The 21,913-nt window shown below is 31.1% G+C and overlaps 2 protein-coding genes across 3 annotated transcripts; both read left to right on the top strand.

Annotated features, from left to right (window-relative positions):
- Positions 1–3,474: 3,474 nt before the first annotated feature.
- GATL3 (galacturonosyltransferase-like 3) lies at positions 3,475–5,509 on the top strand. Its single transcript, XM_068606250.2, has one exon. It carries the CDS (start codon positions 3,832–3,834, stop codon positions 5,005–5,007), a length of 1,176 nt encoding a protein of 391 aa, XP_068462351.1. The 5' UTR covers positions 3,475–3,831; the 3' UTR covers positions 5,008–5,509.
- A 2,743-nt stretch (positions 5,510–8,252) lies between these two features.
- STN7 (Serine/Threonine kinase domain protein) lies at positions 8,253–13,596 on the top strand. 2 transcript variants are annotated; one of them, XM_068606245.2, is made up of 10 exons: positions 8,253–8,893; positions 8,980–9,066; positions 9,778–9,897; positions 10,047–10,148; positions 10,642–10,810; positions 10,895–10,988; positions 11,840–11,933; positions 12,027–12,083; positions 12,441–12,854; positions 13,277–13,596. In XM_068606245.2, exons 1-10 carry the CDS (start codon positions 8,453–8,455, stop codon positions 13,436–13,438), a joined length of 1,740 nt encoding a protein of 579 aa, XP_068462346.2. In that variant the 5' UTR covers positions 8,253–8,452; the 3' UTR covers positions 13,439–13,596. The 2 variants fall into 2 exon arrangements, with proteins under 2 accessions (XP_068462346.2, XP_090156619.1); XM_090300493.1 differs by lacking the exon at positions 8,253–8,893 and having other exon boundaries at positions 8,982–9,066; positions 9,782–9,897.
- The last annotated feature ends 8,317 nt before the right edge of the window (positions 13,597–21,913 follow it).

Raw genomic sequence — 21,913 nt, 5'->3', positions numbered from 1 at the left:
ACATAATCCTTTGTAATTTCAGTATTGAATGTATAAGGAACGAAAGACAATCCATTTTTACCCATAAAGTATTCACTATGTATGACTGAATTCAATTTATAATTTTTTAATAATCATTAATATTTTAAAATATGATATTTTTTTTATTGTTAAGGTTTTATAAAAAAAAATTATATTGTAAAATATATTTTAACTCCACTCAATACATTTAAAATTATTTTTAACAACAAATTATTTTTCAAATTTTATTTTGCACATTATTTTTAAATACAAAATAATTATATTATCATATTAAAAAAAGTCATTCAGTCCACTATCTAGGTAGAAAGGGAAAGAGAGAGTTAAGAGTGAATAGTTTGAGTAGAGGAAAGATGAGTGGAAATGACTTGTAGCTGTAATTGATACGAAAAGAAAGAAATATTAAAGTAATTATTAGGGATAGTAAAGTAGGTGGTTGGGTATGTGGCTCGCTACAAAAATGGGATTAGTGTCTATTGGTCCGTTTAGATCTCATATTTTTAAAAAAATTAAAAAATTTCATTCTAAGTTTTGCAATCTTTAATACAAATTTATATTGTTAACGGTGTAATTTGAAATATTATATAATCTTAAACATAAATTTTAATTTTTAGATTTTATAACTTGAAAATTCTTTAAATTTCACTTTCAATATTTAATAAAAAAAGTCAAAAGAATAATTTAAGTATTTTTTGAAGTATGGGTGCAAGATAAAAGACATTGAGGTGCAGAAAGAAATTACCATTAATCTTTAATTCATAACACTTTCACAAAATTCAATAATAGTTTTTTAATATTTAATAGTATTTTTTTGAGTTTCTAAAATGTATAGATTGTTTATGTTTTAATACTCATCAAATATTAAATGCATTAGGCAGACCTTAGTCTTATTTATAATAAAATTTAAATATTGTATTATATATATATATATTAATTTTCAAATTAGAATAGTAATTATGTCTCTACATGTATCATCTTGTGTATATATTTAATGAAATATTTTATTAGTCAATTTATTAATACAATTGAAATTCAAATTTTATTGAAAATCAAAACATCATTGTAATATTTTTTACTCATATCTTATTATACATGTGTCGTGAGAATAATACTGTAAGACTACTTACCTAATTCATCTAAATAAGAAAAAAAATTAACTTAATAAACAAATTAAATTTATTCAAAATTTATATTTAAAAAAATTATTTTTCATTAATTTTAAAAAAATCTTATGGGTTTGGTCCGCAAGCCTACGAGTGAACCCTCATACAGGGCAGACTGGCCCGCATTGCCATTCTTACTAATTGTGTTGTATAATCAATTACAAAAATGTCCTTACTTGTATTTTAAGGAGTATAATTAAATTTGAAAAATTGGATTTAAACACATATTTAATTGTGAAAAGAGGTTAAATACACAATAAGTGAATAATGAATTATATATTACAAATGTTCACATATTTAGCAAGAACAACATCTAATAAGGTAAAAGGAATGTTTTAAGACTAACACTTATCAAACGTAGTTTTTATTAACAAACTCATGGTAAAAAAAAGGGTTTAGCAAACCTTGTAAGAAAAAAAAATTTCGTTAGCATGTTGAGCAATAGATTGATAATATCCAATTTGAAAAGGATGAGAAATTTTTACGCTTTTAATTTTTATATTGGTTTATTTATGTCTTGATCAAAGTTTCATTAAGCATATCTACAGTGCAAGATACAATCTAAGTATTAGTTAGAGTTTAACCAATCTTGGCTAACAACTTGGTATTGTTTGGAGCATTAGTCATTCTTGTTTAGACGTTGGAGTATTGTTTGGAACAACGATCATTCTTGACTAAAATAGGTTTACAAAGAAAGTGATCAAAAGATCATTAAGATGTGATTAAAAAAGAGTTTATGTCCTTATATATATATATATATATATATATATATATATATATATATATTAAGTTCACTCTTTTAGATTGTTAGAGAGCACTAGAGTGTTATGTCAAACATATTGCATAGGCTACAACACAAAAAAAAATCACTTAAAGATTTTTATGTGGCATCAACCTTTATTCGTCAAGATGTCTTAAATATATAAAGGTCTTGAAAAAAGTAGTCATTACAAACCATTTATAGTTGTTGTGGAGTCTTTAAGGGTTCTTCGTTCTTCAAGTTGTGTATGTCCCTGTTGATGAAGAGAATTGCAAGAAATCTTTTGCATGCAACATTAAATGCAAACTTCTTCATGAAGGTATATCAAATACTCAACATGACTTATTAGGCTTTTTTAAGACAGCTTTTATCTAATTTTGAATAAAGTTCAGGACGGTACACAACAGATGATCAATACATAGGTGTCAGATAGTCTTTTTAGAGGAGTTGATGAATTAATCAATGTATTTCAGGGAGTCTTCTTGTTTCTTCATCATAACCTTCACCTGCAATTCAAATTTGAATCAGACAACAACAAATTAGGGGAAAATAAACGCAAATGCAAATGAATAGAAAAAAGACCTTGAATATGAGATTCTTCCCGATCTTGCCGGTGGGATGGTTTGCAACATACTCCTCCTTAGTGAGATTCCTTGTCTCCATGAGCGCGATGGCCACGGTGTCCCCAAAAACCATCTGAATGATGATGGATGTGACCGGCACAAGGTTGAACGATGGAAGAAGACTATAGCTTCAACCTCTTATGTGTAGACTAATATGATTGTGTGTGTCACGTCATCAACAGTTAACGCCATTGGTGGAAATTGAACAGAAGGGACTAAATTTTTTTTTTTTTTAAAAACCTTTGGACTAAATTAATTTTTTTTTAAACCACGGTATTAAATTGAATATTAACTTTAAATGCAATGACAAAAAAAAGTAATTATACCTAAATTAATCTTTATTCTTCATCATCATCAAGAATCATTTATTTTATACCATATTTTAAATTTTTTAATTCAACATAATAAGATTGTTAAATAATTTAATTCATCAATAGTAATAATAATAATATGTTATCAATTTTATTTATTAATTAATTATTTGAGATATTAATTATCTTTATAATTTTTTTTATTAAAAAAAAGTAATATAGAAATTTTAAAAGTCTACTTCATATTTGGACTTAATTTTTATTTCCTATCGCATTTTATTTCAATTTTTTATGAATAAAAATATTAATAATAATAATATTAGACAATTTTTTAATTTTCTTTCTTCTTGATTGAATTTTTACAGAGATTATTATAATAATATTAGTTTTTATTCTAAATTAAATTACAATACTTAAATTGAAATTATACCAATTTTTCTATATTTTATTTAGATTTAAATTATTATTTTTTATTCTTTCTTCTGGGTCAAATTAAAATTAATTTTAATATTTTTTCTTCTCTCTTCCTTTTTGTTAAAAAATTAAAATGAAATTCTGGTTTCCAAGGTGGTTTTCAGAGGTGACATTTATGTGGACAATAAACTCATCGAGAACATAGAATTTCCAACATATACAATAAATGGGTCTAGCTCCTAAAATAACGTTGCCAACACTATTTTTAATTTTATTTTTTCGAAAAAGTTATGCTGTAAGAAAAAATATGTGCTTCAACAACCACAGATTCCGACGCGAATCGCGATCATCAAGTGCAGACAAACCCGCTACACGCAATTTCACGCAAGTACTTTGATCCGTAAAATCATAGCTGTCAAATTCTGACCATATGATAGATCCAAGGGTGCAAAAACAACCCATCAGTTTACACAACGTTACTACAAAGCACACATTTCCAAGTTAAAAATGCCAGACAGGTCTTTACAGCCTGGCTTCCTACCATGATGTTCACTCTGGGACCAACAACCCAACAAAACTACCCCGAAATTCCGAAACTACCCCTTCACCTTCACAAAAATCACACTCCCAAACTTCTCCTTCTCTGCTTTCCATTCCTCCGCTTCTTCGCCATGCCACCGACACTCTCGTTAACACTCGCACACTACCTTGCGTTGTTGCTGGTGCTGCTTATTGTCGTCGTCGAAGCGCATTTGCCGGCGAATGGAATCGCCGGCGAGTTTCCGACGTTCCGCGAAGCGCCTGCATTCCGCAACGGTAGAGAATGCCGCAACCGCGCGCACGGAGAGTCCGTTTTTCACATTGCGATGACGCTGGACGCGACCTACCTCCGCGGCTCCATTGCCGGCGTGTTCTCCGTTTTGCAGCACACGTCGTGTCCGGAAAACGTCGTATTCCACTTCATCGCCACCACGCACCGACGCGCGGAGCTCCGGAATATCATAACCACGACGTTCCCGTACCTAGCCTTCCATCTCTACCACTTCAACGCGAACCTTGTGCGGGGCAAGATCTCGTACTCGATCCGACGTGCGCTGGACCAGCCGCTGAACTACGCGCGGATGTACCTAGCTGACCTGCTCCCGGCGAATGTGCGGCGAATCATCTACTTCGACTCCGACCTCATCGTCGTCGACGACGTGGCGAAGCTCTGGAAAATCGACCTCCACGCTCGCGTGCTCGGCGCGCCCGAATACTGCCACGCGAACTTCACCAATTACTTCACGCACCGCTTCTGGTCGAACCCGAGCTACGCGGCGTCGTTTAATGGACGCGACGCGTGCTACTTCAACACTGGTGTGATGGTGATCGATCTGTGGAAGTGGCGTGAGGGAAGATACACGGAGAAGCTCGAGTCGTGGATGCGTATCCAGAAGCGGAACCGGATCTACGAGCTCGGATCGTTGCCGCCGTTTCTGCTCGTGTTCGCCGGGGACGTGGAGCGCGTGGGGCACCGGTGGAACCAGCATGGTCTCGGCGGCGACAATCTGGAAGGTCTCTGCCGCGACCTGCATCCCGGTCCGGTGAGCCTCCTCCACTGGAGCGGCAAGGGGAAACCGTGGCTGCGAATCGACTCGAAGAAGCCTTGTCCGTTGGATAGTCTTTGGGCGCCGTACGATCTCTTTCGCCACTCTTTCTCGTTGTTCTCCGATTCGTAGTGAGGGTTTTGTGAAAGAAGGTGCATGGTTTTACCGTGGGGACTGATTTAGAAGATTGTTACTCCTCCGGCTTGAACGAAGGGTGCGATATGAAATGACACATAAGGACACGCGAGTGTGATTAAAATTTGTTTAAGCGTGTGGATGAAGGGTGACGCTGGTGTGTGTTTGGATTATACGATATACGATGGGATACAATTGGTGTCGTCGTATCGTAGATTCGGATGAGGATGATTGGATGTGTATAATGTACAGTATTCCGATGTAGATACTCTACTCTACTCTACAGTATTCGTGGCAAGGTATGCGCATCCTGCACTCTTCACCGATTCTGTATACTTGCTTTGGATTGAAGATTCTTCGGCTAAGTTCTAGCGTTCTTTAATTTTTACTCATAAATAAAGGAATGAAGTGTGGGTTGGAATGGTTGAAATCGTAGTTATCATTATGTTTGTGTCAGACAAAAATAGAGAATTAAGAATTTGTCCTTTTTCGTATTTTAGATATAATTTAAAAATTATTTAGTGTGAGAATATCAACTTTTATTCAACACAGAAAAATGATAAAGCTCAACAATTGATTTTAGGGTATGATGTATCAAATTTTCCGTAAGCACATTTAAAATAGTTGATTTTAGTGTTAAATTCGTTTTTTATTATTTTTATTAAGTTAAAAATTTAACTTATTAGCAACAAAAGTTATACAAAGATTTCTATATAAAAAAAAAACCTTTTACTTCTTTTTTTATTTAGACGTACTTGATCTTAAACTTGAAATAGTATTATTCTCATGTTAAACTTGAAGTGTTGTAATCGTCGTGACAATATCATTTATTTGAATTATGATTAATAAGATCAACTCCTAGTTGTTTAATTACTAGCTTCAATGGATACGTTTATTCAAATAGTATGTATTTTTTCTTTCTCTCAAATATGGAATAAGCTCAATGTGTATCATGTTTAACAATCAAGAACAAAGGCCAAAAAGTTAAAATAGAATTGCACACTCTCAAGAAAGACAAATTTATTGTTTCATATCTTTTTGATATCAAGAAGATAGTTGACACATTGGTTATGAGTGATTCCCATATTTTCACTTAACAACATGTTGAAGTTATCTCAGATGGTCTTGTTGAAGAATATGATGGTTTTATCACATATGTGCTTACATGAAAAAATCCTTAACCAGTTGAAGAAATGGGGGCTTTACTTTCATCTCAATAAGAACAATTGAAAAAATACAAAATGCAAGATCACACCAATATTCTTGCTAATCTTGTTTCTATTCTAAATTTGTCAACAACCAGCAACAATACCAAGTACAATCCTTCTTATCAGAAAAATAATAGATATATAATCCTTCATAATCAAAAGTTTTATGGTTTCAAGAATTCAAATAAATCTTCTTGGCAAAACCACAAGCCACAATGTCAAATATGTGGCAAACTCGGTCATACAACTATACTTCGAAAACTGAAGATTGAGAGATTTAAGCAAACTTAAAAAGTCTAGAATACATAGTTTATTTTTTAAGAAATTAAACTTGTCTTTAGCCTAAGGTTTATTGAATAAATCTACCAGTTGATTTAACTTTTTCGCTTAATCTTATTAAGAGTAAGTGATGTCTAATTTCAATATGTTTTGTTTGAGAATGTTTCACTCGATTGCATTGGTGTTATCACACATTAAGGGTAAATACTTATGGGACAGTGACCTTTACTTCATCTATTATAAATACATCAATACATTCACGAGTCTTACATTCATTATCTAATGCACTACAAAATATTTGATCCATATCAACATCATCTAGCGTCCTCCACCCACATGTCAACCTCATAATATTTATGTGTAAAACCCTTGATGCATAATATTTCTACAAAATTTCTGTTCAAGTTAGACAAAAAAAAACACAGCTTAATACATTTCAGAAAGACAATTTTAGAATTGAAAAAAATGAATTTTAGAAAGACAATTTTAGAATTGAAAAAATAAACTCCAGAATTCAAAATGTAAAATAATGAAATGAGTCATGAAAATGATTTTTAAGAATTGTAATTTTCTATTTCGAAATATGGTTTATGGAATGAAAATTACACTTATATGGAATTACATAATTAATATTCATTGTTTTTGTTTGGTATTCATCAATTCAGAATTTTTTTTCATTATGGAATTGACTTTCCACAACACATATCACCATAACCTTCCGAATCAACAATTAAAAAAATCTTCAAAACTTCAAATTCTGGAATGCATGTCCTTAACTTTTGGAAATCACTTTTCAAAATAAATATCATACAATTTTAAAAAGATGATTCTGAAATACAATGAGAAACACTACAAGCAATTATGGATTACATTTTCCAGAACGTATCCCACAATTCTGGAAACTCGATTCTGAAATCCATATAGTGTCCTAAAAACACATTCTAAAAGTCTTTTTCCATACTCTGATATCTAGAAACACTATTTGAACTAACATTACTGTACTACTGGGTGGTCGAAAGGTCGACCAGACGACAAAGTCGACTAGACGACAAGATGCAAAGCTAAACACGTAATTAGGTATAAACAAGCCAACTGAAATGATAAGCACGGTTAAGGCACAATTGGGCCTTCGTTTGGATCCTAAAGCAGGCCCATAGCAGCTAGAGTCCATCTAGAGCAGTATAAATAGCAGAAGAGGCACAACACCCAAGGTAACTATTCACTCCTCACTCTTCTAGTACTTAGCTCTCGGTCTGACTTGATCGTCGGAGTGTTTTCGCAGGTACTCCCCCATCGTGTCCAGACCAAAGGCGATCCAGCTGAAAGAAGACTAACAGAAAGACCGGAAAGACGAGAACATCATCACAAGAGGAAGTGTTCTGCAGGGTTTAGATCTTGTAGGAACAATTACTAAAAGCATAAATACTTCATACATAAAACCACATATTCTAAACAATACCACCACATCTCGGTAGAGCTATCCTCTACCTCCACCACCCACCTTCAGCCAGCACCACCAACCCACTCTTCCATGGAGGTATTCCTTTCAAATAAATCTTGCAAGGGCAAATTTGGTATTTCAGAAATTGAGGAGGTGCATGTTAAATTGATGAGGTGCATGTTCAAATTGAGGAGGGTGCAGAAAGCAATTTCCTAGTATAAGATGCAAATCACGTAGGCCCAAACTAAATTCCATTAGTATCTACGTGTTATTTGTGGCCTATATTAATCCTCAATCCAATTTCCAAACTTCCAAAGTCACTGCAGCCACAACAAATATCTGATACAACGACCAACACACTCTCTCTCACACACACACACACACATATATATATAAATCATATCTTATTGTAAATTAAATTAAATATAAAAAAGTTGTGGTGTAAATTAGAAGGGGATTGCAGGTGAAGTTCTCAAGATTTTTCTAAGAGAGAGCAAAGCCAAACTGAACTGGCATGGCCACTGTTGCAACTACAGGAATTGGTGTAGGAGTTACAAAGCTCCAACAGCTCGAAAAACCAAAGCACAAGTCCTTGTTTCTTGGCCAGAGGCTTAGGATTAGACCCTCTGGGCAGGCTCAATGCAGTGCAAGATTCAATGTCTCAACCCCAAGAGTGGTTCAAGTTTTTGCACTAGGGGGTGAATGGATTGACACAGTTCACAACCTTTTTGTGGGTGTTGGGGTTGGACTTCCTTGCAGTGTGATGCAGTGTGGGGATGTAATCTATAGGAGCACTCTTCCCAAGTCCAATGCCTTGACACTCACTGTCCCTGGGGTGATTCTGGCTTTGGGGACTCTATCTTACCTTTGGGCCACACCTGGTGTGGCACCTGGTTTCTTTGACATGTTTGTTCTTGCCTTTGTTGAGAGGTTCTTCCGACCCAGTTACAAGAAGGTATGCGAATTCCAGTTGAAGTTTTGAAATTTTTATGAAATTTGTTTCCTTTGGCAGTTGTTGCTGAGGCTGGTTTATGATGGCAGGATGATTTTGTTCTGGGGAAGAAGTTGGGGGAGGGATCATTTGGAGTGGTTTATAGAGTGTCACTGGCCAACAAACCCTCTTCAAAGGTGTTGCTCTATATTCTATTTGGAAGCTCCTCAAATTTTTGAAAATTTACTTGTTCTTTTGTACTAACTGATTCTTGCTTGCATATTTTATGAACTACTTCACATGCACACAAGTTATTTTCAAGATAGCCATTAATTTTCATTATTGAAGCACAGACGGACACTTCTCCCGCTTGAGCTGTCGTGGTGGTGTAACATGTTTCTGACACTGACACCTCATATGACTCATGTCTCCAGGGTTTTTTTTAAAATTTAGTTGTTGGTGTCTCAAATGCCTGAGCTGACACCAGTGTAGGCCAGACAAAAAGACACTTGTATTAAAAACAAATTTGAATTTTTTAAACATCTATACAAGTCAGATTGATATATAACAGGATACAAAAAGATCTAAAATCTGATCACTCTTAGTATTTCTTTTTTGTGAAGTTCATATTCATGCAGAGAAGGTGAACAAACAGATCTTCCTTGTCGATTTAAGTCTTTTCTCATCATGTTGATATTTAATTTCTTTTGTCATGTGGTCTCCTGTAATATGAACAATAGTCATATTGGAGTGCCCTTGTCTATTTCAATTTCTCTAGTGTCATTGTTTGAGGAAATAAAATGAGGAACCCACATGTTTATATGACATATCTGCTTCTGAGATTTCAGTGTAAGATAGTTTGAACTGTATAAATATTACTTATGGTTCTTTTTGGTTCGCACTGGAAGGAAGGTGACTTAGTCTTGAAGAAGGCGACTGAATATGGTGCTGTTGAAATTTGGATGAATGAGCGTGTACGAAGAGCTTGTGCAAGCAGCTGTGCAGATTTTGTCTATGGTTTTCTTGAGGTGTTTCTCTATTAAGACTAGTACTACCTAATGAATTTTGGGTATCATTATCGTACATGTATGGGGAAACCAAACACATTCTCATCATATCATTTAACATTTTAGTTTCAGTCACGTCAAATACAACAGTTCTCACATAATGTTTGCAGAGCTCTTCTAAGAAATCTGCTGCTGAATACTGGCTTATATGGCGATTTGAAGGGGATGCCACCCTAGCTGACTTGGTGCAGAGTAGAGAGTTTCCATATAATGTTGGTACTCTATTTAATCAGTTGGTTGTGCTTGATAATTTTTCAATTTTATAGTATTTTGGCCTTATATTTTTTGATAAAGTTTACATAGTTTACTTGTATTTAAGGAAGAAAGTATGACCAAATTTGTATTAGCTTCTAGATTACGTGAGCTTTTCAATTGTAAAACTTTACTGTCATATCGCAGTTGATTTGAACTTATGTGAGAAGTTTGATTTATTTTATGTTTTTGATTGATTTGAATTAGTTTCATTTTAAGTGTTTTCTTAAGAGGGTTATCCAAACTGGTTTCTTTCCTAGTGTGACAGTTTCGGGATGGGGGTATGTTAGAATTCATTTCCAATATTAGTGTGAGGGAAAGTTTTGTATTTCTTTAACTACTCTTCACTATCTTTCTGAGTCAAAGCATCTTTTTTTCTTATATTCTATTTGAATTTTGTGCTCCCACGGTAAAGTGTGCATATCAGACCAATGATGGCGTCACAAATTTCAGGTTGAAACATTAATTTTGGGTGAGGTTCAAGACTTGCCCAAAGGATTGGAAAGAGAAAATAGAATCATTCAGACAATCATTAGACAAATATTGTTTGCACTGGATGGTCTTCATTCAACTGGTATTGTGCATAGGGACATTAAGCCACAGAACATTATTTTCTCCGAAGGTAAAGAATCTAAAGACTTTTGTCCAATGCAAAAAGATCCATGATCCAAATTATGCTCACATTTTTTTAAACCATGGGAATCAGAGTCTCGTACATTCAAAATCATTGATCTTGGAGCTGCTACAGACCTGCGAGTGGGCATAAACTACATTCCAAAGGAGTTTCTTTTGGATCCAAGGTATCTTCTTTGACATTAATAATATACGTAGCCAACTAACTTTGAACTCAATCCTCGGCTGATTGTTCTGTTTCTTGTGCATAATACATTGGTGGAGCTTATCAGTTTTACAAAAGCACTTTCATGTGATATGCTTGAAGAAAAACTTTAGGAAGATGAACATAGATATCTGGGAAATTTTTTGTAGAACCTAACTTGAAAAGTTTCTTTTGTAACATGTATATGTAAATAAAAAGAATTTTAAATCTGAATTCCCTCAATCATTTCTACAAGTACACATCTGAATCTGATCTAGATAATATAAATTTATTTTCCTTCTCGTAAAGGAAAGAATGAAAGTATACAGCTATGTAAATATCCTCATTCTGTGAACCAGAACACCATAAGAATGTCTTTGATTACAATAGGATGTTTCTTTAGTTACATCTCTTCAGATATTCATTAGACTGATTTAAGTCACCTATCTATTTCATTTAATGACAATTGAATATAGGTCCAATGCTATAAAGCTCCTGCCATAAGAAGACTAGGGAAGGGTGGGTCCATTAGGTCTATTGTTGGTCAGCTTTGCCTCATGTTTCATGACTAGTATCACTGCAGAATTTAGATATATGTCTGAATATGTTGGCATGAGCTGTACATGCTATAATTATTAGAAAATATTTTCTGTAATTGCTAGAATGACTTTGTTGTCAATTTAATTAGTTGACTAATTTTTTACATTTATGGTAAGAATGTGTGGTTTCCCTCAAAATGGATATTTCCTGTTATCTACATGTTATCCATGTCTTTGTTAGACGTATGATATTCAACTAAGGCAATTTATGACGTGTTCAATTCTTCCTATTTAGATATGCTGCACCAGAGCAGTACATCATGAGCACACAAACTCCTTCAGCACCCTCAGTTCCAGTTGCAACTGCACTTTCCCCAGTCTTATGGCAGGTTAAATATTCTTTTGAGCTATTAGAACATATATAGCTTCCTTTATCGTGTAATGATGATGGCTTTTGTTGACGGATTTCATGTTTTAAACAGTTGAATTTGCCAGACAGATTTGACATCTATAGTGCTGGTTTAATCTTTCTTCAAATGGTAAGTATCTAATGGTGACGACTTCTGCTCCTATTATTGAAACTAACCAGACAATATCTGTAATCAATTTATATGAATATTAAGAAGAGTAATGTAATAAATCACTTTTGATCACAATGAAGACTTCATAATAGTATTCTGAGAGTTAATATGAGTTTTTCTATGTATTTACACTTTGTTCTATTTTGATGCAATGATCCATTAAGAACTATTGTTGTCTTGTAGAATAGTTTTTCATAATTCTGTAGGCGAGTTTTAGTCAGGAAAAACATCTAAAAGTTGCAAAGGGTGATCCAACTAACTATCTGATTAAGCTGGTATTTTGAAATGCTTACAGTTTATAACATTCTCTTATAGGCCTTCCCTGGTCTACGGTCTGATAATAGCCTCATTCAATTCAACCGGCAATTAAAGAGGTGTGACTATGACATAGTTGCATGGAGAAAAAGTTTAGAGCCTAGATGCAGCCCTGAACTGAGGAGGGGTTTTGAGATGTTGGATTTGGATGGTGGAATAGGATGGGAACTTCTAAAATCAATGGTAAGGTACAAAGCAAGACAAAGGCTGAGTGCCAAAGCAGCATTGGCTCATCCTTACTTTGACAAAGAAGGATTGATGACACTGTCTTTCATGCAAACACTGAGGCTGCAGCTCTTGCGTGCAACTCAGCAGGACTATGGAGAAGCTGCCAAGTGGATTACTAATCTAATGGCAAAATCAGGGACACAGAAAGATGGTGGATTCACTGAGGCTCAGCTTCAGGAACTGAGAGTTTGTATCTTAATTCTCTGACCACTCTGTTATATTTATCAGGATTTGTAGCTTCTCAGGTTAATAAAGCAAATGCTAATCAGTGTCCTTGGTGAAGGAATTAAAACTGAAAACTTTTTAGATGCATAAAATGCATAAAATTACACTTACCTATGATTTTGTAATGCACCATAACAACAGGGCAGTGTTAGATTTTAGTCTCTAAAAAAATCATCTCATTTTGATCTCTCAGCAATGAAATGTTGTTTGTGAAAGGAAGGATCACACTGATACATTTTTCATAATGATTCAACAAAAAGAAATGGTTGCTTTTAGGGATTGAAAGCAAACATTTACATGCATTAAAAATATATTTATCCATAACAAGGTTATCCAGATACTAATTATGATCTTATATTACTCCATTTTTTTTCATGATGCAGGAAATTGAACCCAAAAAGAAGGCTAATGCACCAAGAAATGCTCTAGCTTCAGCTCTTAAACTTCAGAGGAAACTTTTAAGAACCTTAAATGAGAGTATGGATGAGCTCAACAGACGCAGGAAAAGCTTTTGGTGGAGCAGATGGATCCCAAGAGAAGAATGAAAATTGTAAATACTAAATACCCATTTTTCTTTTCATAATTTTTGTCTATAATCTGTATATCAAAAAGTTAAATCTCATATTCAGATACAACAATGTTCAATATGAATTAAAAAAAGTAGAAAATAAACTAAGTGGAATTTTATATTGTTTTCCATAAACTGACTGAAATCTGATGGGTGCATACAAATTTTTGACTGCAAGTGCACCCACATTAATAATTATATGAAAATCATTAAATAAAAACAAATTAAATAGAAACAAATTTTAAAGACAAAAAATAATTATTTATTATAATGATTAAATTAAAGATTATTTTAAAGACTAAAAAAATTATTAATTTTTAAATTAATTTTAATTATTGATAAATAGTTTTTAAATTGGTATCCAATTAGTCACAATGTTTTTGCTACCAAATTTAGAATATAAATAATTGGTGGTAACTAATTAGATACCAATTTAGATACTATTTAACAATAACAATAATAAAAACTAATTTAAAAATTATTATTTTTTAGTTTCTAAAATAATTTCTATTTAATAATTTTATTGTAGTGGTAGTAGTAAATAACAATTAATTCATCATCCATGTAAAAGGAAAGTTCTAATGCTTTTATTATCATTACTATGACTTATCATTTCCTTGTAAATTAATAGTTACCAATTAATGCACACTTGATAAATTTTGAATAATGTTTTTCTAAACTTAAGTTTGTTAAATTGAATTTTGTTTATATAACTTAAAAGTTGAAATAAATACTGAAAACAATATGGTAAATATTTAAAATAATGTTTTCGTTTTAACGTAATAGTAAAATCTAAATTATATTTTAAAACATACATTTATTATAAATTAGGAAGGAGAATTGTAGTTGACCTTCAAATAAACTAAAAAGGTGTTAGTTTTGTCAAATAATAATTATCCATATAAGCAATAAAAGAATATATATTGTAATATTTTAGTTTTATCATAAATTGAAATTTATCTTCAGATTTAAATTTTCATAACAAAACAATAAATACATACAAGTTTCAAGTAATTATAAATCAATAAATTTTACTAAATTACGTTAATAGTTTTAATTAATAAATTAAATAATTTCAATCTATATCTTAATAATTAATTTATATATTTTTTAATTAATGTATGTTTTAAATATAATTACACTTTAAAAAGAAAATATATTTTAAAATATTTTCTATAATTTATTTCAATTTTAATTTCAAATTTTAAGTAATTCCACAAATCTAAATAAAAAAGCATTAAAAATTTATCATCAAAAGAACTAATTAAATTTTAAAATAATAAACACCTAAATATTTTTTTTAAAAGTATAAAAATAACATTAATAATTTACACAGACACACGTGAGAAGTTCACGTGCAACTCTGAGTTGTTTAGTATATTATATAGCATGGGCAGAGCATGTTGATAGCTGTGCAATTCAGACATTAATTTTACCACTCCAGGATCTACTTAAAACTACCCATCAAATTAAATTGCTCTAATTTATCTTAAATGTTACATTATTAAATATCATTAATTTAGTTAAATAGTCAAATTTCAAAATGTATCTTTGAATTATCTCAATTTTAATTCAAACTGATTTTTTATCTACAAAATATATAATGTAAATTTTAAAATTTCTATATTATGTATACAAAATTTTATATTAATAAAATATTGTTTAATACATATTTAAGAATTAAAATCAGATTAATATATATATATATATATATATATATATATATAAATATCAATCATTATGATACTATATTAATTTAATTTTAATAAAATTTAACTAGTAGATTAACTAAATTTGTTTATTATACACAGTTATTGATAATGTAATATTTAACATAATTTATATTTATATAATTTAATCTTCTCTTTATTTATATATATATTAAAGATAGAAATTACGAAATTGGATCAATTTAATCATTAAATTTTATTATATTATGTTGATGATAATATGTATCAAAATTTATATATTTAACTTTATAAAATGAAAGATTATAGTAGTTGTACATTCAACCTAGAAAATTAAAGGTTCCTAGAAAATTAAAGGTTCTTATAATTAGATGCTCATTGCAATTCTCAATAATTTTTTACAAGATTATAGTGTATCTTTTTGTTATTTGACTTGCATACTTTTGTTCTTCCCTTCAATCATTTTATAAATCTTTTCATTTTGTTTTCTGCTAGATTATTTTGTCAAGATTATATATTATTGAGAGAGTGACTCTCTTTTATAAAAGGATGCCACGACCTAGGTTGTGGCAGAGACACTTTAATGTGTCTTAAAAATTCAGAATCCTAAGTACATTCATAACACTAATTAAAACTAATTAATAATCTTAAAGACTAATACTATCAATTAACTATTAACTAAACAAGACATATGAGCGACTCTTAAAATTAAGAAAAAGTCACATGGTTAATTAATCATCATGTGACTTGAAAACGACATATCATGTGTCATTTCATATTTTGAAAGGTCATTCACCATGTGTCTTTTAAAAGTGACTCTTGGATTATAGAATGTTCCAATTGAATCAAGGAATATTGTATAATCTAAGAGTTTACAAAATTAAATGTTTTTATACTTCTTCTTCTTCTAATTTCTTAAGCCTCTATATGTGAATTTTCCTTGAAATTTATTCTTTATTTCTCATTTTTATTTTTTCTTGTCATGTTTCTTTTATTTATTCTTCTTTATCCTTCTTCTCCATCTTCAACAAGATCATCCTTATAATTTACATCATATTACTTGCTTTTGTGTAGTTACTTTAGAAATTGAATGAAACTTGAGTTGTGAGAACACTTGTTTGAGTGACTTCTTGCTCGAATCCTATCTTGAGCTCTTAAGAGGAAAGTGGTGTTTCTTCATCAAGAAGATGAAGAGTTCTCCATCTTCTAGTGTCACTCTTCTTCCATTCCTATAAGTTTATCCATCCTTTTGTTTTATTTTTTGTTCATTGTTTGAGTTTTTGTCTTGTTCTTCTATTTTTTGTTCATTCACATTGATTAATGTCTTGTAATATGTTTGTAATGTGATAACATTCATTGTTAGTCTCATGAAAACAAATAACACTCATATAATCTTATGAGATTAAGTTTGTATTTAGTGGTAACCTTCTTCTTTGAGTTTGTGTGGTCTTGTTATATGTTATTCAATTTCAATTAAATGTTGAAAAATGTTCTAATTCAAGCTCAAATTAGAAATTGTAATAGAGCATTAGACTTTGACTTCAAGATCATTCGAGATTAAAAGGACGCTTTGTCCCATAAACTTATTTTCATTATGATGCCGTCATGGATGAGGCATAATAAATAATCACTAAGGAGACTTGGAATTAGGATATAATTGTAGTATTTTTTTTTTAAAATTTTATGGTTGAGGCCATTATAGGATTTTGTGATTGTAACAGCGATTAAATTGGAACATGTTGAAATCAAGAGATCAATTTCCTTCCTTTTTAGTCGTTCAATCTATTTTTTCTCCATTTTTCTTGAAATGGTCTCCCTGCTTTCCTTTCATTTCCTTAGTCCTTGTCTTCACAAACTCCAAGTCTGGATGGTACCTGCAATAACACTCCAACATTCAAGTGAGATTTTGATGTTCGACACTCAGTACTATTAGTATGGAAGATGACGTATCTTATTCTTAAAATTTATGTTTATTTATATGATTATTATGGATCTTTTGTTATTGGGCCGGATTAGGATTTTAGATCATGATTAAGAATATATTACCTAATGTTTGATCAGTAATTAATCCTGTTAAACTTCTGTTTAGACATAATGAATTCAGTTGTAGCGGTCAACTCAATTGGAGTGCTGAGACTTCCGACTGTCGTACGGATACGATCGATATAGAAGATGAGTCCACGAATCAGCAGCAGATCCTCGTGAACTGAAAACAATCGGTTTTCTGATACAGTTTCACTAAACTGAATTTGCATTTAATCAAATAGCGGAAGCAGTGCAATCAACGCACGAACATGGAGCCAAGTTTCTAATGAGTTTGATTGAAGCAAAATTTTCATTGATCTGTCTGGTGGAGCCAAATTATTGAACAACCGCACGCTCTTGAATCGTGGCAAGCGCACATCAGTACGATTTGGAAGCATGTGCTGGCATGGTAGTAATTGAACTGAATCAGGTTGATACTGGCGGTGATTTCCGAGACGTGTGCGTACCAACTGTTCGACGAAATTACGTGAAGCTCGAGTTTACTCTCAGCAGTGTAATTTTGGTCGTTGGAATTGATTTATTAAGAAGTGAATTTAAACCTAACTCAACCCTATAAAATCGGCTTATAGGGTTGTAGTTTGCACCCACTTATATATTATGAAAGGTTTTAATCTTTAATCGGTGTGAGATTTCCAACACACACCCTTCACGTCGAGATTGTCAACTCGTGCGTGAGACTATATATTATGGGTGGTTTGATAACGGTTTGATAGCGGGTGACACGATAGGTCCAAAACAAACACTCGTTAGGATAAACTTGAAATGACTCTAATACCATATTACGAACTAGAACAAAAACGAATAAAAGAGAACAAAGATGAACAAAAGAGTAAAAGGAAGGTAAAAGATATGAGACTCCTTTTTCTTGTTATTGAAATAAAAACCAGTGGTCTGAATATGAATATATACCAGTAATACACTCATTCTAGGTTTAACTAAAGAGGAAAAAAAATCAATAATTAAATACTAGAATCATAAGAAAAAATAAAAGTTATTCACCACTATAAAAAAAAAAAACTTTAAAAAAAACACAAAATTATTATCTTCTATAAAAAGAAAAAACACCCAATTAATATTAAGATTCTTCTTTTATAACTCTGATATCCATATCCTTTAATATGATTGATTGAAGCTTCACTGACATAAATTGTTTGACGAATTACTTCTAATTCTATGATTCAGCCATGGATCACTAAACCGTGCAAACGTGAATTGTTGCAATTAAGGCAAGACTTTTAGATATTATTCGTGAATGAATTTTGCCACGCAAAGGCAGTAAGATCAATCGAGTTCTTCAATTGTTATGTCCATACCAAATTTAATCTGAATTCTTGAGAAGAATTAAAATTCTTGTTTGTTTTTATATATTTTCTTCGTATCGTAATTTTGATTTGAGTCATTTGTTTATTAGTTCCCTTTGAATTCTTAATTTTCTTGATTCTATTTGTGAGATATAGTTTTGTAAGATATACTATTAAAGGATCTTGATTGTTTGAGATCAAATTTTAATATTATAAAACTAGGAACTAGGAGCTAAGTTTTAGCATTTATGTTTTGCGAATTTATTTAAATTTGAGTTTAAGTCTTGAGAAACGAAAAACACAAATTAAAAAATATATATTGTGCATGTTATATATTTATTTTTGGAGACTTAGATTTATTTTTAATTGAATTATCTGCCGATGATCAAATAAGTTTCATTAGTTTTAGTAGTCTTGATTCAGTTCTTATAAATTGATTTTTTTAATTGTTTAACTTACTTGGTTAGTTTTGTTTTTTAATTTTCTAATAGTGATTCTATTTTTTTATTAATCTTGTTTTTAAAGTGGTTTTTTCTTTGTCATATTCTTAGTTTTCTTATTTTGTGTTTTTTAGTTGTCTCTAAAATTACTTGGTGTTGTTTTATAGTTTTTCATTTCGGTGACCTTCTTGAGTTGATCCTTGATTTATTATTTTTTTCAGTTAGAATGTAAACTTCTTTATGGGTTGATGGAATGTTCTTCTAAGGAACTAAAGAAGAATTTGAGTGAGAGTGTCTAGTAGTTAAAAAAGTGATAAACGAGGGAATTGAATGTAATCACTTAATGAGTGGTGAAGTCTATCTTATTTTTTATATTACATTGCTAATTATTTCATTTTGTTTTTGTATTAGTTTTTTTTGTTGTTAAGTAGCTTTTCCTATAAACATGAGTTTGACTTTTGAAGAATATATTCATAGACTTCTTTCAAGAATAATAAGGTCGTACAAGAAAAAATTATTATTCTCGAATGGTTGAGACTGAGAGACTATTATCTCCTTCTCCATCGGTCAGTCACCTTCTACCCATCATTACTTCATTGAACAACCTCCTTCTCCTTTCACAAGCCTCCTTTCCTTCGCAAACTCCCGGTCCGGATGATACCTGCAAAAGACACTCCGACGCTTAGGTGAGATCTCGGTATTCGGTACTTTGTGCAATTAATGGGTGATGATGATGTACCTTTTTCTCAAAACTCGTGACTATTGATATGATTATTATGGGCACTTTATTAATGATTCAGATTAGGGTTTTGGATCATAATTAAAAGTGTATTACCTAATACTTAATCACTGTTTGGTTCGGTTAACCTTTTGTTCAAACTTAATGATTTTGTCCAGGTCAGTCGGTTCAACCTGGGTGCCGATACCTTCGATGGTCATTCAGTTTCCGGTCAGTACAATTATGATAATAGAAGGGAGCACAAACATAAAGAAAAACCAAGTTCAAAGATCATAACAAGTTTTATTAGATGCTACAAATGGGAAAGTCATAAACATAAGACTCATCAATGTCCTAATTTAAATCTAAGGCCGATGATCGATCAAAACTTCAAGAATCATTATAAATACTTGAAAGATATAGAAAATAAAACATTGCAAAAATTAGAGAATATAGAAATGCTAGAAAAAGAAAAACAAAAGAAAAAGTTAAAGAAAGAAAAAGAAAGAAAAGAAAAAGAAGAAAAAAATATTAGAAAAAAAAAACAAGAAAAAGAGTTACACAATATCCTCTCATAAAATGATTGGTAAAAAAATCCGTAAAGGGGGTTGCAAAATTAAGATCTCTTCATTTATTTCAATTTATTTTGTTTCCTAGAAAAGAGTTGCATAAAGAAGTAATTACAAAAAAAAAAAACAATTGCAAGAAGAAAATGATATAAAAGAAGAAACAAGCTTGACAATAAATGCATATGTTTTTAATGTTTTTTTTTAATTTAATAAAAATAGTATAGACATTAAGAGACTTTTGTATTGCTTTTGAGTATGTTTTTTCTCTTGGTTTGATTCTGACTAGACAATTTATTTTGAAATTGTTTGTTGTATTTTACATATTAGTCTTTTGATCATGAAGAAAGATTTTTGAGGGCATTACTAGTAAGAGATTTGTCTCTCATTCAAATACCAATTTAGACACATTTTTGTTTTGGATTATTTTAGTTTTGAGTTCTTTTATAAGTAATATTTTAGTTTTGTAGAAATTAATTTTTAAGAAGCTTGGATGAACATTATTAATAATTCCACATATGAGTGAGTATAAATTTCATCATACCATTTAATTTTTTTTTACTTAGAATTATTTATTTTAGAATTTGAATGAATTCTTAAAGTAGAATTCTCTCTAAGTTCTTCATCAGAATTTTGATTCTTATAATTGAATTTCCAATTCAAAATGATGAATTTTTTTAACTCATCAATTTCTCTTAATTGTGGCATTAATCAAGATAGATTGAAGTTTCTTTATCTCCGATTTCTTCTGTATTTTTTGTTTTCTCAATCTTTTGATGAAAATTGTCAAAAATAATGGTTAGTATTTCATCATATTATTTTATATCATGTATAAAATATTAAAATTAATTGATTAAATTAAAAGGAATGTGATTTACATCATTATAATTTTTATATTATATTGTTTAAATAACACAAAATAAAAAAGTAAATAAACAAGAAAGACTCACAAATCAAATTTCAATTATTAATGATAATTAAATAATTTAATATATTTATTTAAAACCATTAATTAACAAATTAATACTTAAAAAATATTTACACAATTAAATATATTTTCTTAAAAAATCCTCAAACTTAATAAGTCAAACATAATAATTCTGGCTAAAGCAAACATATAGAGTAGAATAAACAAATCAAAATGATCCCTGTTACTACATCTAAATAAAATAAAATACTTGATTTGAGTATTTCACTGTGTCTTTGTTGTCTCATCATCACATGAAGAGGCTGAAAAAAAAAGCAAGAACAAAATCACTGACAAGCCCCTAATTCGATATCAAGTGCTTAAAACTGCATAAACAATGCATTGAAACACAGGTTGGAATCCAAAGTGGGTTGGGAAGAGCACGAGGCAGAGCATGCAGATTTCTTTACCTAAGTCTACTTCAAATTATCAATAATTTAACTAATCACTCACACAAATTTTGATTTCTTTAACACAAAATTTTGTGTGCCTTATTATTCTAATGCTTCCATGTTATGGAATCTCAGTCAAAGGCTTGAAACTTACGTCCTCAGGCTTCCCTACTTTTTTCATGCCCCCTATGTGATGTTGCAAACCCACTTTGCCTTATTTTATTTTCCTTTTGGGGCAAGGGATTTTCAATTCTCATTCTCTTTCTTTCTTCTTATAGTATTTTGAGTTTTCTGCTGAGAAGTGGCAGTGTGAAAGAGAAAGAGAACCTTGGAC

The sequence above is a fragment of the Phaseolus vulgaris genome, chromosome 3 (genome assembly GCF_051622355.1).
Source record: "Phaseolus vulgaris cultivar YP4 chromosome 3, ASM5162235v1, whole genome shotgun sequence".
Classification (NCBI taxonomy): domain Eukaryota; kingdom Viridiplantae; phylum Streptophyta; class Magnoliopsida; order Fabales; family Fabaceae; genus Phaseolus; species Phaseolus vulgaris.
The sequence above is the reverse complement of the archived record's forward strand: the minus strand, read 5'-3'. Positions and strand labels throughout refer to the sequence as shown.

Coding starts and splice junctions, on each gene's coding strand:
- STN7 (XM_068606245.2), top strand. CDS start 8,453: ATGGCCACTGTTGCAACTACAGGAATTGGTGTAGGAGTTACAAAGCTC. Junction 9,067..9,777: donor CCAACAAACCCTCTTCAAAG/GTGTTGCTCTAT, acceptor TCGCACTGGAAG/GAAGGTGACTTAGTCTTGAA. Junction 9,898..10,046: donor TTGTCTATGGTTTTCTTGAG/GTGTTTCTCTAT, acceptor TAATGTTTGCAG/AGCTCTTCTAAGAAATCTGC.
- GATL3 (XM_068606250.2), top strand. CDS start 3,832: ATGATGTTCACTCTGGGACCAACAACCCAACAAAACTACCCCGAAATT.